Source organism: Tachyglossus aculeatus, chromosome 1 (genome assembly GCF_015852505.1).
Source record: "Tachyglossus aculeatus isolate mTacAcu1 chromosome 1, mTacAcu1.pri, whole genome shotgun sequence".
Taxonomy (NCBI): Eukaryota; Metazoa; Chordata; class Mammalia; order Monotremata; family Tachyglossidae; genus Tachyglossus; species Tachyglossus aculeatus.
Window position 1 is genome coordinate 96,478,757 of NC_052066.1, and position 17,129 is coordinate 96,495,885.

The following is a 17,129-nucleotide window of genomic DNA, read 5'->3' on the forward strand; positions in this document are numbered from 1 at the left end:
ACACCCCACTGCCCGCCCGAAATAAAAACAACCCAGACTGAGGGGTGAAGCTGAGTGTGACAGGCACAGTCTCCAACCCCTGGCCAACACAATGAAATATGGTTTAGGGGCCCCAAATATCCCTCCACATACTCTGATCCACAAATCAACAGAGCAGCAACTAGGTGAACCACTCCCCGATGTGAGTTGTTGTTATTGTCTTATGCTTTCGAGTTGTGTCCGACCCATAATGACGCCACTGACACATCTCCCCCAGAACGCCCCACCTCCATCTGCAATCGTTCTGGTAGTGGATCCATAGGGTTTTCTCGATAAAAATACGGATGTGGCTTACCATTGCCTTCTTCCACACGGTAAACCTGAGTCTCCGTCCTCGACTCTCTCCCATGCCACTGCTGCCTAGCACAGGTGAGCTTTGACTTGTAGCAGATTGTCTTCCACTAGCTAGCAGCTGCCCAAGTTAGGAATGGAATGGGTAGGCCTCTGCTTGACTCTCCCTCCCGTAGTCGAGACTGCTAGAGTACTGGAAACTCTCAGGTGCGACCCTGAGAGGGGCGAGGTGAGTTAGACCGTGGAAAATGGCCTGATTTGGTCATTCATCCATTCAGTCAATCGTATTTATCGAGCGCTTACTGTGTGCAGAGCACTGTACTAACTGCTTGGGAAGTACAAGTTAGCAACATATAGAGACGGTCCCTACCCAACAACAGGCTCACAGTCTAGAAGGGGGAGACAGAAAACAAAACAAAACATGTAGACAGGTCAAGGCAAAGCAAACCCTAAAGACAGGGCATGTGGGTAACAAACCTCTCAGGGAGGTTAACTAGGAGTCAGGTGGGAGTCCAAAGAGGCCACAGACATAAGAGGTGGAAGGGGCAAGTTCCCTCCACAGCCCCGGAGAAGTAACTCATGGACAGCCATCCGCAGAGGGAGGGAGTATAATTCCCCATGGAAGGGTAGCCTAATGAGAAGCAGCATGGCCTAGCTGAAACAGAACAGGCCTGGGAGTTAGAGGACCTGGGTTCTAATCCTAACTCCATCACTTGCCTGCTGTGTGACCTTGGGCAAGTCACTTAAATTCTCGGAGCCTCAGTTACCTCATCTGTAAAATAGGGATCAAGACTGTGAGCCCCATGTGGCACCTATTATCTTGAGTCTACCCCAGTGCTTATAGAACAGTGCTTGACCCATAGTAAGTGCTTAAAAAAATACCAACTTTTTAAAAAAGCCAATTTGGACAAGCAGCAGACTGGGGCCTGAAGAGCAGGCTAGGGATATCTCTCAGAGTGATGGAGATGGGTACACCTCCTCCGCTTGTCTCCTAGCATGAGGGGTGAGGCCACCGTGAGGGAAGCAGCCCTGTTCCCAGGGCTTCAGCAGGGTGGATTACCAGGGAACGGCTTGCCCACAGCCCGCTCGCCCAAGAACGGCTAAGAGAAGTGTAGCTGGAGGATCAGGAGGGCCGTTGTCCCTGGCAGGTTACTTCAGGAGGACATCACCTCTTCCATACCCAGAGTCAGCTCTTTCCCCCACCTGTCTGCTGTGTGACCTTGGGCAACTCACTTCACTTCTCTGTGTTTCAGTGACTTCATCTGAAAAATGGGGATTGAGACTGTGAGTCCCAGGTGGGACAGGGACTGTGTTCAATCCAATTTAGTTGTATCCACCCCAGCGCTTAGTCCAGTGCCTGGCACACAGTCAGCACTTAACAAATACCACATTTTCTTATTTTGAGAAGCAGCATGGTGTAACGGACAGACCCCGGGCCTGGGAGACAGAAGGTCAAGCGTCCTAATCCTGGCTCCGCCACTTGTCTGCTGTGTGGACTTGGGCATATCACTTCACCTCAGTTACCTCATCTGTAAAATGGGGATTGAGACTGTGAGCCCCACAGGGGACAGAGAATGTGTCCAACTCAATTTCCTTGTATCCACCCCAACTCTTAGTACAGTGCCTGGCATATAGTAAGTGCTTAACAGATACCATCCCCCCGTCCCTCCCCCGACCCCCAGAGAGCCAGAGATCTCTAATGGATTCGGACACCCCAGGGCCCAGGTTGAGAGGGTCTCCTGCCAGGACCCAGACACTAGCCCTCCTCGGAACCTCTCTGAGCCCAACACTGGCCCAGCCACAGTCCTGTCGGTTGCCACTGCTGCTGGAAACTCCCCCTCAGAGAGAAGGATGTTAGCCCGGCTCGGGGAACGTAAGGGCCGAGAAGGCTAATGGCCACCGAGTGGCTCAAGCACTGAAAGGAGACGTCAGTAGGAACAAGCCATTTTAATCGAGCAAAACCAATTTAGAGTCATTTCTTCTAAAAATAAAATTAGGCTTTTCCAACCCTTAACATTTGCATTTAATAATATTTTTAAACAAAATACAGATGCTACAATGTAGCAGAGAACAGTCTATCATGTACAGCATTCAATATGTTCATCCTTTACAGATATCGCAGTCCACCTTGGGCGAGTTTGGTCATCAGTAGCTGACTTGTAACTTTGACATATTCCTTCTGATAACTCTTCCACCGCATACTAGAAACTTGGAGATGCTTTATTAAAACCGCTGCACTATAAATCATGAAGAATATACAGAGTTACAAAGTCAAGTCGTTGGGCATTTTTTTTTATCAAAATATACAACCCATCCCCCAAACAAACACAGGCTATCAACATTACTTTTTTTTACGAATGCTACGGTTATAGAAAATACTTGTAAAATTATCTTTTTGTGTATAAGTATTCTGCCGATATTTGCTTTGGTCTACAATGATCCGCATACAAGTCTATGAAGACAAGGGCCTCCCACGCAGAGACCTGGGACTTTTCGCTGCACGATACCACGTCACAACTGAAGAGTCTGTGACCCTTGGAATGGTCGGTGGCTAAAGCAGCCAAAATGCATTTGACCTGGGACACTCCCCGAAGGTGGAATGAACTTCTAGAGAAAGAAAAAGAATTCAACTGGAAGCCTGGGTTAACATTAGTTAGTACAGTGCTCTGCACGCAGTAAGCGAGTGGAGATGCAGCGTGGCCTAGCGAATAGAGCACGGGCCTCGGAGTCAAAGGTCCTGGGTTCTAATCCTGGCTCTACTACTTGTCTGCTGTGTGACCCTGGACAAGTCACTTTACTTCTCTGGGCCTTGGTTACCTCATCTGTAAGTTGGGGATTAACAATGTGAGCCCCATGTGGGACATGGACTGTGTCCAACCTAGTACCACCCCAGGGCTTAGTACGGTGCTTGGCACATACTAAATGCTTAAAAAATACCGTTAAAAAAGTTGTTCAATAAATACCATCGATTGATTCCTGGGACTCTGGTTGCCGCTCTAGCCAGTGAGGCTTTGTTCGGCTCCACTGAAAATCCCCGGCACAAAACCCAGAGTGACTGAGAGACAGCTGTAGTAAAGGCAGGCCAGGGCCACCTGGCAAATGAAGCTGGGCTCACTAGCAGTAGCCCCCTTCTCTCTCTGGCCTCGTATCCATCCATCCATTAATCAATCAGTCATTCACTCGTTCAATCACATTTTGTTTTTATGGTATTTGTTAAGCACTCACTATGTGTCAATCACTGCTCTAAGTGCTGGAGTAATTACAAGTTAAATCAGGTTGGACACTGTCCCTGTCCCACATGGGGCTTGCAGTATTGAGCACTTACCATGTGCAGAGCACTGTACTAACTGCTCGGAAGAGTACAATGTAACAGAGTTGGTCGACACATTTCCTGCACACAAGCCCACAGCCTAGAGGGAAGTGAAACAGACCCACAGTTGGGAACAATGGAGACAAACTGAGGCTACTGCCTGACAAAATATGGGCAATCCCTGGGACCACTTTCTGGAGTTGAAAATATTTCCTCTCCCTCCAGTCTCTACACCATCTGCTAAATGGGGCCAACATAGCAGCTGATTCCCATGGAATCCTCCTTCCAAGGGGAGTTCTCACCTGGACCTCCGCCTCTGATGGCCTCTCCCCTCAGAACAAGTTTTCTGTGCCTCAGCTTCCTCATCTACAAAATGGGGTTTAAGACTGTGAGCCCTGTGTGGGACAGGGACTGCGTCCAAACTGATTAGCTTGTATCTTCCCCAGGGTTCCGAACAGTGCCTGGCATACGGGAAGCACTTTGCAAATACCATAAAGAAATAAAACAAGTCACATGTGGTCCCTGGATGACCTCTGAGGTCTTGGCTGGTAGGTTTCAGCGGCTGCTTTGATTTGGGAGGAGAAGGTGCCAACCAAGGATCTGCACCAGGGCCCCACTGCCTTCCCAAGGCCATAGTGTGGACTCCTCAGCATGGCCCACTGGAGAGAGCACAGGCTCCGGAGTCGGAGAACGTGGGTTCTCATCCTGGCTCTGCCACCTGTCTGTTGTGTGACCTTGGGCAAGTCACTTAACTTCTCTGTGCCTCAGTTACCTCATCTGTAAAATGGGGATTAAGACTTTGAGCACCATGTGGGACAACCTGGTTACCTTGTATCTACCCCGGTGCTTAGTACAGTGCTTGGCATGTAGTAAGCGCTTAACAAATACCATCATCATCATTATTATTATAATCCTCCCCAACCCGGCTACTGTGTTCAGCCAACCCATCCAACCCATCTACAAGGTAGAGCCAATCCAGCTGCCAAGTACTGCCAACCCAATTACCGAGGACAGCCACAGCCACAGCCACAGTCAACTCAGCTACCAGGTGCAGCCACAGCAACTACCAGCTTGGCCTAGTGGAGTCAGAAGCACCTGGGTTCTAATCCCAGCTCCGCCACTTGTCGGCTGGGTGACTTTGGACACGTTGCTGCACTTCGCTGGGCCTCAGTTATCTCATCTCTAAAATTCATTCATTCATTCATTCAATAGTATTTATTGAGCAGTTATTGTGTGCAGAGCACTGTACTAAGCACTTGGGAAGTACAAGTTGGCAACGTATAGAGACGGTCCCTACCCAACAACGGGCTCACAGTCTAGAAATGGGGATTAATGCTGTGGGCCCCATGTGGGACGTGGACCGTGTCCGTCCTGATTAGCTTGGATCTACCCCAGTGCTTAGAACAGTGCTTGACACATAGTAAGTGCTTAACAAATACCATCGTTATTATTGTTATTAGCTATTGCCTAGCGAGCTGCCATTTAGAGTCAACTCAGCTACCTGGTAGAGTCACAGCAACTACAGGCTGTTGCCAAGCCAGATGCCTTGTACAGTCAACTCTGCTACCAGCTATCGCCAAGCCAGCTGCTATGCAGAGTCAACTTGGCTACCAGGTACAGCCAAAGAAGCCGCTCTGTTCAGCCAACCCAGCTCTTATGTACCGCTAACCTGGCTACTGTGTTCAGCCAACTCAGCTTCCTTGTTCAGAAAAGCAGATCGTGTTTTGGGCCAAGTTCCAGGCCGGTCGACAGGAGGAACAACACCCACCCTCGCTAGGCTTTGGCCCGGATTTGAACAGAACCTTGAATTTTACACAAGGCAAAGGAGGACTTGGGAAAGGAGGCCTTCCGGGCCTAGTGGAATCGAGGGCTCTACCTAGCAGCCACTGCTGTTGCAGAAGGCACGGATCGTCTCTTCCCAGAACAATCCAGATCCTCTAGGGCAGCCAGCTGGGCGCTCGGTGGCCGGCTCCCTGTGGCTCACTGGGAGAGCCAGGATGCTCAGTTGGAAGGAAGACATCACAGGGACTCTATGGAGACCTTCCCCAAATAAACACTCATCCCCTGACTCAGAATTGTTTTGGGTCCATTCCCTTAATTGCTTGGATAATCACCTCTTCCTTAGCCCCACGGCACCTATGTACCTATCCATCTGTGACCCACTTTAATGTCATTCTCACCCTCTAGACCGTCAGGTCACTGTGGGCAGGGATCGCCTAGACCTACTTCTCTTTTTGTACCCTCCCAGGAGCTTAGCACAGTGCTCTTTACACAGTAAGTGGCTCAAGAGACAGCACTGATTGACTGACAGATTGAGAGCAGTTCCAGGGCCGCTGGAGCTGCCTCTCACCCAGGCAGTGGTCCATCCATAGAGTGACCCTCAGTCCTTTTGCGGGGCCTGGAGAGGTCCTTTTAGCCTCTCCCTCGGGCTGCTGGCCCAGGTGGGACTAGTGGCCACCCCCTGGGGCCGGGATGGCCCGGGGACAGCGACAGAGTGTGTCAACTGGAACTGACCCTTCAACAGCCGGTGGTGGGGGAACAAGGGTGCTTTACCAACTTCCCCCCATGGCTCTAAGGGGCAGATCCTGGCCAACTCTAGCTACCGTCCCCCCGGGGACAGGTACGATTTACGCCCCAGGTGGCATACCAAGCCCGGGCGAGGACTAGAATCAGGTAGTCTGCCAGCCACACTCTCGATACAGGAAAACTCTTGTCCCTGGGCAGTTAAATGGCAAGGGCCTGCTGGCCCTTGAAGCGCCCTCCGCCTGGTTTTCCAGAACCCTCAGCAGAAGAACAGTGCTCCGGTGTGCTCAGAACTGTGCTCCAGCGCTTAGAACAGTTCTTGACACATAGTAAGTACTTAAAAAGTACCATTATTATTATTATTATCCAGTTTGGCCTCCCACTCATCCCCCTAACAGTCAACTGGGGAATGGCAAGGCCAAGCTAGCGGCTCTCGGCGTGTGTGAGTGACGAGGTTTGCGGTCGCAGAGCTCCCACCCATCCGGAACAGATGAGTCTCGCCACCTCAGAGCTCTGAGGGGAGGGAGGGATCTTCGGGCTGATTTTGTTCATCGGTTAACCGTTCCAAAGTTGGGGTTTTCGGACCGGGGCCTTTACTCCCCAGAGTGATTGACATTGACCCCCCTCCCCAAGCTGTCCACCTTAGGGGTGGGGGCTGGGCCAGCATTTTCAAATCGATCAAACTTTTCCCACGGTAGTGAAACTTTTTCCTCTGGCAGAAGTACTAAAAGAAGAGTTGAAATCTCCCCGCCCCCCAGAGCTTGACCCTGGAGCCTTTCTCATTGTCAGCACAACGTGCATGCATCACGTGCCGCCGACACCCTGGAAGAAGGAGAGGGACGTCACTTTTTTGGGAACTTACACAAGTCCAAAGGCTTGTGCCTGTGCCTGTTTCAGGGTGGGGAGTGGGGTGCAGAGTGACATCAGACCCTTCCCCGCTCCCCTCCCAGCTTCCATCACTTGGGGCCTCCCGGCTCGCTCAGAGGATGCCATTCGCAGACCCGCTCTGTAAAACGTTACTCGTCTCACTGCCCTCCGAGCGCCCGAAACGCTGGCTCTCGAGGGGTTTAGCGCTTTCGGTACACAGGGAGTCCTTCCCCTCCTGGGCCCCGGGACTCTTAAAAGAGTGTTTCTTTTGGTGCATGCCGAGGGCAGCCGCAGTCTTGCAGACCTTGGGGCACTGGAAGCAGGCGAAGCCCTGGGCGGTGTGCCGCTGCTCGTGGTTCCGCTTGGTGGACAGGTATAAGAAACCCTGCAGGCAGAACTGGCAGTGGTAGCGCTTCTCCCCCGTGTGGATCCTCTCGTGGATCTTGAGCGTCTCGCTCAGTGTGAAGGCCTTGTGGCAGTACTGGCAGACGAAATCTTTGATCCCGAGGTGGATGCGCTCGTGCTTCTGCAAGTTCCCTTGGACGGAGAAGCCCCGCCCGCAGGTCTGACAGCAGAAGGGCTTCTCGCCCGTGTGGCACCTCATGTGCATCTTCAGGGTGGACGGGCTCTGGAACTGCTTCTGGCAGAACTCGCAGGCGTAAGGCCGAGGGGAGGCGGGAGGCCACTGGTCCTCGGCCTGGCTCTCTGCCGTGGGCGGAGGGTGGTCCCCATCGCAGAGCTCGCAGAGGAGCTTGGGCATCGTCGGGGTGGCCTCGCCCTCGCCCTCGCCCTCACCCTCGCCCTCCGGGGGGATTTTCTCCAGGGCGGCGACCTTGTCCCCTGAGGCCTTCTGCTCACTTCTCGGACTCCGGCTGCCGGGCCCTCCTTTCCTCCACTTGACTTTCCTCATTTTCCTCAGCTGTTTGGACTTCCTTTTGGGTTTGTAGTTGTAGTAGGGGCGCCACGGTTTGTCGTTAGCGTCCTGGTCACTGACATCGTCGAACATCTCGCTCATCTCCACCCGCTCCGTCCGGCAGCGCCCGGCAGGGCTGCGGGCCGCCCTCTGGGGCTCGCTCTCGGGAGGGCGGAGTTCCTCTTCGGGGGCCCGTTTGGCTCTCCTTCCTTTCCGGTAAAAGAGCTTGGAGCCCAGGATGTGCCGCTTCACGATGGCCTCGTTCCCGATCTTCACCGTGATCTGGCAGAGAGGGGCGACGCTGCTGTCCGCCGAAGTGCCAGGGAGGGCAGGTTTGGCAATGTACGTCTCGGTCTTGCTTGTCTCCCGTGCCGGGCTGGCTGTTTTGCTGGCCGACGGTCCAGGGCCAGGGGTGGATGCGAGTTCCTCGAGAGTCCCCCCTCGGCTGCTACGTGGTGTGGCCTTCTTCTTGTCTTTGACGCCCTTGGGCCTGCTCCCTGCTTGGCCCCTGGGGTCAGGGCTGGGCTGGACATCTTCCCGCGGGGCCATGCCGGTGGGATCTCGGGGGGCACTGGGCCAGCTGCTCGCCATGGTGGCAATGGTGTTGCTGTGCACGATGACGGAGGACACCCTGCCGCTGTGCATGATGACAGATGGAGCTGACTGCCCATAGCCCACCCCGGGAACCGGGGCCTCGCCGCCATTGTGGGATGCCGGCATCCCAGACGTGGTCCCCAGGACACTCGGGGGGAGGTTTGGTCCCACCAAGGGTGCAGACCCCTGGGTGGAGGAGTAGAAGTCACCCTGGATGGCTGTCGTCAAGAGGTCCACTCCCCAGGAGGCCACGAGTGGGGCCCTCAGAGTCGGGAGCGTGTCCCGCCCGGGAGAGCCGCTCTGTGGAACCACCGCCCCGCTGGGTGGGATGCTGTCGTGGCCGGGGAAGTCCGGGCCTGGACGCTTGGCCCCGGTGGGATCTGGGATCAGGCAGGAACCGGGAGCGATTCCATGAGGCCGGCCCTCCTCAAGGCCATCTCCGTAGGGAGAGCTCTGGTAGCTCTTGTACGGGGCCCTCCTGCACTTCATTGGCAACAGCCTGTACAGCTTGTATGGGTAGAGGCTGGGCTTGAGGCCGCCTCCTGCCGCTTTTTTGTTGACTGCGAGGCGGTGGTCAATGGCGTGGAAGGATTTCTGGTGGTTTTTGAGGATGTAGTACGTCATGAAGGTCTCGAGGCAGAAGATGCACTGGTACCGCCTCTCCCCCGTGTGCCAGATCTCGTGTCTGGTCCGGTACTCGGCCAGGGCGAACACTTTGTTGCAGTAATGGCAAGGGTAGGTCCTCCGCCACGAGTGGACATTGGCGTGCCGCCGAAGGCTCGACAGTGTGACATAGCTGCGCCGGCACACGGAGCACGTGTACAGGAGCTGCCCCTCTACCACCTTCACCAGGTGGTCTGCCTCGGGCAAGGGGCCCTGGGAGCCAGACAGCTCAGCCGCCCGGCTAGTGGGGAGCACTGGCTCTGGACCGGTGTAAGGGCCCACGTGGTCCGTGGGTGGGTCAGAGAAGCTCCCGGCATTTCCGGCGATGGGGACGGGAGGGGTGGCCGGGTGATCGACCCTCGCGCAGGTCTGCTCGTGCCTGCCCAGGCGAGTCAGGGTGGTGAACTGCCGGCCACAGCCCTTGCACCCCAATGGGGATTGGTGCGGGGGACTATGGAGTCGGAGGTGGGCCCTGAGCAGAGCCGGGTCCTCGGAAGGCGCAGTGCAAAAGGAGCAGTCATACCCAGGTGGGGCAGTGGCCTTCACCCCGGGGCCCAGGACGGGCGGCACTTTGTCAGCCCCTTCCCTGGGCGCAGGGGCCTCACCTGCCCTGCTGGGTGATGGAGAAACAGAGAGGCCCACCTGCGCTGCAGCCTTTCCCTGGTGGGCCGCCGCGGGGTCTCCCTTGGGGGTTGGCACTTTGGCTCTCGCTCCCCCTGAGCCGGGGAGTTGGGACGCAGGCGTCGAGGCTCTGCGCTTTGCGGCCTTGGCCGGGAGGACTTCCGGATCCTTCTCCCGGGGCAGGTGTGGGGGGCTGGTGCCACGTGCCGGAAAGGGGCGCCCCGGGAAGCCCTCTACGCCCGAGGAAACTGCGTAGGAGTGTTCCGCCAGCGTGCTGACCAGTTCCACCCCGGCGCGGGCCCCTCCAGTTTCCACGCTGAGGCCGGGCCCCCGTGGCGGGTCCGAGGCCTTTTTGAAACTCGCCCTCAAGTCCAGCGGGGAAAACACGTTGGGGCTATTTTCGGTTTCGAAGATGGAAAACGCGTTTGTGATCCGGGGCCCGTTGGTGATGGCTGGCTCTTCAGGGCGCTTCTCATTTTTCTCCTCTTTCACCGTTCCCCGTTCCGTGGCACAGGACAGGGCCGGGGGCCCAGGGGAGCCGGGAGGGCTGCCGCCGCCGTCCGTCAGCTCTTCCAGGAACGGTATGCCCAGCTTTTTCCCGGCAGTGGCGAGATCCGTCACTGTCTCCCGTCTCTTTATCACCACGGTGGAGCTGTAGATGTAATTCAGGATCTCCGTGAACACCTCGGCCTTGAGGTCGTCGACCTCCAGCACGTGGCCAGAGCCGCAGACGGCACGGCTCCACAGTAGGTTCTTGAAGTAGAGGCTGGAGGCGGCCAGGACATTGCTGTGGGCTTTAAACTTGGTGTCCCCCACGACGACAGTGACGTCACACAGCACGCCCCGGATGCGCTGTTCGTTTAGGACAGACAGCACCGTGTCGCTGTGGCAGTCGTCCTTGAGTCCCTTTGAATGGGACATGACTGTCATCTGAAACGAGAGGGAAGCGACAGTTAAGCGGGCATCACGGGGGCTGACTGGGATCCATGGCTATCAAAGAGGTCCCACCGTTCTTTACCCTAGCCCCGGTCCCCGACGGGTCTCGAGAGGGTTAAATTGGAATTCTTCCCATGGAACCTGACCACCCCTCTCTCCCCGCTTCCCATCCCCTTCTCCAGCTGCTTCGGTTCCCCAACCAGTGGGGGCAATGGGGGAGAAACCAAGGCTTTTCTCTTTTTTAACGTTCGCTACATTCTAACCTTGTCCGCCTCCTCCAGCTATAGCTCTCTGACCGTCCCTTGGGGAAAGATGGCAGAGGCTGAAAGAGTAAAGTGAGTCCAAAAGGATGACTCCTGTCAGTGATACAGGAAGAGCTGGAGTGATGGCTAGCTGTTGACATTTACTCTGTTGCATCCCCTCCACGTGGACCCTGGGTTAAATTCCGAGTTTCTGGAATTCACATTTCAAAGGCCCTCTAGTCTCTAAGTTTGTTGTGGCCAGGGAATGTGTCTACCAGCTATGTTACAGAACAGTGCTTTGCACATAGTAAGTGCTTAAAAAATGCCATCATTATTATTATTATTATAGTCTACTCTCCCAAGTGCTTAGTACAGTGCTCGGCATACAGTAAATGCTCAATAAACACCATTCATGGATTGACTGATCGAAGACCAAAAGACGTACTGATTTCCAGCTCAGAGACCATCTTCCGTCACCAGCTCAAAGATGAGGGTGAGTTTACTCTTGATAATAATAATAATGGTATTTATTAAGTGCTTACTAAGTGCAAAACACTGTTCTAAGTACTGGGGAGATACAAGATGATCAGGTTGTCTCACATGGGGCTCACAATCTTAATCCCCATTTTACAGATGAGGTAACTGAGGCCCAGAGAAGTTAAGTGACTTGCCCAAGGTCACACAGCCGAAAAGTGGCGGAGCCGGGATTAGAACCCACGACCTCTGACTCCCAAGCTCGTGCTCTTTCCACTGAGCCATGCTGCTTCTCGAAATCCAAAGAGTTAGCTTCAGCTGTTTTTCACTGCTGGAGGTAAATGCTGTTGAATGAGCAGTCTGGTCTGAACAGGTGGGCTTGTTTTGAAGTGCTTTTGTCTATAGAAAAAATCTTTTTTTGGCCTGTATTGTCATGGAGCAAGTCAGCATTAAAGCCCAACAAAACCTTAGTGGGCAATGGGTTCCATGGCCAAAAATAATCTTTTGAGAGCTTAGGCAGCTGCAGGAAACTGCTGGCAGCAGGGATCTCCTGAGAAGCAGTGTGGTTTAGTGGAAAGAGCTCGGGCTTGGGAGTCAGGGGTCGTGGGTTCTAATCCCAGCTCTACCACTTATCAGCTGTGTGACTTTGGGCAAGTCACTTCACTTCTCTGTGCCTCAGTTACCTGATCTGTAAAATGGGGATTAAGAGTGTGAGCCCCACGTGGGACAACCTGATTACCTTGTCTCTACCTCAGTGCATACAACAGTGCTTGGCACATAGTAAGCACTTAACAAATACCATTATTTTTTTCCCTTCTAGACTGTGAGTTCGTTGTTGGGCAGGGATTGTCTGTATTTGTTGCCGAATTGTACTTTCCAAGCTCTTAGTACAGTGCTCTGCACACAGTAAGCGTTCAATAAATACGATTGAATGAATGAATATCCTGAAGAAGCTTCCAGTTTCTCCTCCCCCGACTACCCCCACCCGGCTTGTGCTCTGTACCCAGTAGATGTTCTGTACAGCACCCTGCACTCAACAAGTGCTCAGAAAATACAGATGATGATGTTGATGATGATGATAATGAAGAATAGAGCATAGGAGGCTACTGGAGGCAAAGTAAGGGTTGGAAGTGGGGGGAATTTATGTGTCAGCTACTTCCCCACTAACAAATACCACCATTATTATATGTACACGATGAGCAGTGTGGCCCAGTGGAAATACTAATTATGGCATTTGTTAAGCGCTCACTATGCGCCAGGCACTGTACTAAATGCCGGTAGAACACAGGCTTGGGAGTCAGAGGACCCGCGTTCTAAACCTGGCTCCACCACTGGTCAGCTGGGTGGACCTTGGGTGAGTCACTTCACTTCTCTGTGCCTCAGTTTCCTCATCTGTTAAATGGAGATTAAATCATACATCCTCCTACTTAGAGTGTGAGCCCCACATGGGACAGGGACTGTGCCCAACTTGATTATCTTGTTTCTGTCCTAGAGCTTCGAACAGTGCTTGACACAAAGTAAGCACTTAGAAAGTACCATAGTTTTTATTAGTAGCACTAGCAGAGCAGAAGAAAAAATATAAACACAATTGGAAGGAGCAAAAGTATGGAAAACAAAGACTAAATATGTGAAATAAATACGTTGATATTTACATAAGTACTACGGGTGGCTGTGTGACTAGGGAGGTGGCAGCTAATTGGGGAATTAATGAATTCATTCAACTGTATTTACCAAGTGCTTACTGTGTGCAAAGCACTGTACTAAGAGCTTGGGACAGTACAATACAGCAATTAGAGTGACAGTCCCTGCCCACAATAATAATGGTATTTGTTAAGCGCTTACTATGTGCCAAGCACAGTTCTAAGCACTGGGGTAGAAATGAGATAATCAGGTTGTCCCACGTAGGGCTCACAGTCTTAATCCCGATTTTACAGATGGGGAAACTGAGGCACAGAGAAGTTAAATGACTTGCCCTAGGTCACACAGCAGACATGTGGGGGAGGTGGGATTAGAACCCACATCCTCTGACTCCCAAGCCTGTGCTCTTTCCACTAAGCCACAATGCTTCCTAGAAGCATTCTACTTCATGTGCTCCTTGTGGGCAGGGAAAGAACCAACCAATTCTTTCATATTGTACTCTCCCAAATACTTAGTACAGTGCTAGGCACACAGCAAGTGCTCAATAAATACCACTGATTGATTGATTGATTGGTGAGGCGGAATTTCAGGAGGCTTTGAAGGTGAGGAGGGGGTATGGTTATGATGGATTTGAAGCAGAAGGGAATTCCAAGCATGGCAAAGAGGTTGGAAGTGGAAGAGTTGAGAGTGAGCATTGGAGGAAGGAGAAAGAGAGCATGAGCTGGAATGTAATGAGAGTGGAGCCGAAAGGCAAGAAAGTTAAAAACCAGGTAAGGAAGGTAAGAAAGAGCTGTCAGAGAGTTTTGAAGCCAACGGCCAGACATTTATTTTTTATGTGAGAGAAATGGCTAGCAATTGGATATTTTTGAGCATGGGAGAATGGCCTTTGTAGACAAAAACCTGGGCAACTGAGTGTTGGGAAGAGGCATGAGGATGGAAGCAGAGAGAGACCCATGAGAAGGAGGGAGCTGAAGTTTAGCCAGGAAGTGATGAGGATTTGGGCCAGAGTGAAGGCCATGAATTTCCCAACACACCATCTCTAACCTGGTACAGGGCCATGGGGAGCTTTTACTCTGCCAGGGCAGATAGCCAGAAGAAGAGGCCCCCGAAAACACTGTGGGCCTGATTTGGCTGACTTTCATTCATACTTTCGTTCATATTTATTGAACACTTCCTGTGTGCAGAGCACTGTACTAAGTGCTTGGGAGAGTACAATACAACAAATAAAGACACATTCCCAGCCCACAGTGAGCATACAGTCTAGATGGAAAACAGACATCAATAGAAATAAACTACAGCTATTTACTCAAGTGCCATGGGGCAGGGAGGGGAGAAGAACAAAGGGAGCATGTCAGGGTGATGCAGAAGGGAGTGAGAGAAGAGGAAAGAGGGGGCTTAGTCTGGGAAGGCCTCCTGAAGGAGATGTGTTACTGATGTCTATTTGTTTTGTTGTGTTGTCTGTCTCCTCCATTCTAGATTGTGAGCCCATTGTTGGGTAGGGATTGTCTCTATCTGTTGCTGAATTGTACTTTCCAAGCCTTTAGCACGGTGTTGTGCACATAGTAAGCACTCAATAAATACAACTGAATGAAATGAAGGAATGTAAGGCTTTGAATGGGGAGAGAGTAATTAATCCATGGGTCCCTGTGCCTGACATTTATTTTCGATGAATAAGTGGGGTTTCTAGGATGAGAGCAAAGATCCCTTCAGGGCTGAAGCACACAAGAAAGCTCCGATCCACAAACATTTCAAAGTTCTGTGACTTGGCTACATTGCCATGATGGGAAAACCCACTTGTCCTTTGTGTTTGAATAAGCTACTGGTGATGGAATTTGCCCTGGGCGAGTGAAGAGGCCAATGTGGAACCCACAACCCTGTTCGCATTGGGATCCCATGAAGACAATCCCTTTGTCAGGCTCCCATGTCTGCTTTTGTTGTGGTACTTGGCTCTTTGGCCTTCCTACTTTCTCACCATCCTTAAGAAGCTCTTGTTGCAGAAGAGCCTTTCTATCCTTGTGAGCCGTGCTAGTCTATCTGCAGCAGTTCACTCCGGGTTGTCAACTGTGATGTGACTTTGTTGTGCTATGTTCCCCTCTGTTTCCCTCTGCTCTCCTTGCCTTCCTATTTCCCAAATTCAGCTCACCATCCGGTAGTTGTTTGGGGATCCTGCTGTTGCCAGCTCTCCTGGAGGTTGGCTTTCCTGCTGGTCCAGCCTCCATGGCGCTCTCTCACCAGCCCTGCTGGGTCGTGCATCTTAGAATGAGAGAGGCGCGTGGGAAAGGGTGAACAGGGTAACATCTGGCTTGGAAACTGAGCTGCAGCTAAGGGCTGAGCTGGGCAATGTCCACTGGGACAGTGCCTACTATTTGACTCGGGAGTCTCTGCGAATTCTGGAGCTTGAAAGCTGGATTCTTACTTGAGCTAACAGGGTTGATCAATCTATCAATCAATCAATCAATGGTATTTATTGAGCGCTTACTGTGTGCAGAGCACTGGACTAACTGCTTGGGAAAATACAATAGAATCGAGCTGGTAGACACGATCTCTTCCCACAAGGAGCTTACAGTCTACGGGGGGAGATGGACGTTAAAATAAATTAAGGATAGGGTTGGTTGTTGAGTATCTAAGTGTTTAAGGGTACCCAATAAAGTGCAGAGGCAACACAGAAGGGAGAGAGGGTAAGGGAAAATAAGGGCTTAGCCAGGGAAGGCCTCTTGAAGATGTAATTTTAGGAGGGCTTTGAAGTTGGGGAGGGGGGTGGATTCAGAGGGAGGTCTGGGCCAGAAAGAGGATGAGTGTAAGGGGTCGGCAGAAACAGAGTCGAGATCGAGGTACAGTAAGTAGGTTGGTGTTAGATGAGTGGAATGTGCGGATTGGCTGTAGTAGATCAGCAAGGTTAGGTAGGAGGGAAGAGAGTTGACTGAGTGCCTTGAAGCCGACGGAAAGGAGTTTCTGTTTGATGCGGAGGTAGATAGGCAACCACTGGGGGTTTCTGGGAAATGGGGAGATATGAACTGAACAGTTTTTCAGAGGAATGATCCGTGCAACAGAGTGAAGTGTGGACTGGAGTCGGGAGAGACAGGCGGCAGGGAGGACAGTGAGAAGGCTAATACAGTAGTGAAGGGAGGATAAGTCCTTGGATTAGCGTTGTAGCAGTTTCTCTGGAGAGGAAAGGGCAAGTTCTGGAGACATTGGGGCTGATCCCCAGACCCATGCTCCCTTGGCACACCCTGGCTGTCCACACCCGGCCATCCCCGCTCCAGATTTTCCAAGATATTTGGCCATCGAGAAGTTGGTCCCCTGTTTCTGGACACCTCTGCTTAGCATGGCCTTTGCCCTGCTGACATCCCTTCTCTGCCCCAGATGCCTGAAGCCTCAGTAACAGACCCATCAGGAGTTGAGGGGGCCTGTTTTGGCCACCGGGCACCTGGCGTGAGCCAGGGCCATGCCCAGAGCCACCCAGACTGGACAGCAAAGCTGGCCAGTGTGGGCAGCCCAGGTGGGGTGACGGCTGTGGGGAGCGTGCTGGGTGTTCCTCAGGTTCCTGCAGGGGGGAGGACCATTCCTGGGCAGGGCCAACACACCTACATCTGCTGCTGCAAAAGTGAGGGGAGTGAGAGTGAGGGGAGGGGTTTTAGACTTCAGCTTCCTTTTCCCCGTTGCCCCATGCAGCAATAGATGTTTGGTGCCCTGCTCACCGAAAGGAGCAGATGGATGGAGGGAAACAGTCAGACAGCTAATCATGTTTATTGAGCGATTACTGTGTGCAGAGCACAGTAATAAGCTCTTGGGAGAGGGCTGGGTTATTTGTATGGGGCACCTCCTGAAGCCCTGGGGTGGGTGCTTACTTGATTTGCTTTCAATCAACAGTACACAACAGTATAAATGACACATTCCTTGCCCACAATGACCTTACAGTCAAGAGGGGGAGACAGATGTTAATATAAATTAATTAATCACCAGCCTGCTGAGGGAGGATTTAAAGAGGAAGTTTACCCTCCCTCCCCACCTCCCTAGC

The 17,129-nt window shown here is 52.5% G+C and overlaps 1 protein-coding gene and 1 non-coding gene across 5 annotated transcripts in view; both read right to left on the minus strand.

The window, feature by feature from the left end:
* Positions 1-418: 418 nt before the first annotated feature.
* On the minus strand, positions 419-555 carry LOC119934550. The gene has a single exon (XR_005452959.1). It is a non-coding gene; the product is annotated as a small nucleolar RNA SNORA7 (small nucleolar RNA).
* Positions 556-2,261: 1,706 nt separating this feature from the next.
* The window catches only part of ZBTB38 (zinc finger and BTB domain containing 38), a 43,851-nt gene continuing 28,983 nt past the window's right edge, over positions 2,262-17,129 (minus strand). For 2 of the 4 annotated variants that reach the window (XM_038743856.1, XM_038743864.1), the window contains exon 2: positions 5,883-10,751. In XM_038743856.1, the coding sequence (XP_038599784.1) occupies positions 7,143-10,751 (3,609 nt within the window). In that variant the 3' untranslated portion in view covers positions 5,883-7,142. Of the gene's footprint in view, positions 2,568-5,882; positions 10,752-17,129 lie in introns of those variants that run through there. The other 2 variants (XR_005449815.1, XM_038743877.1) reach the window with 2 other exon arrangements.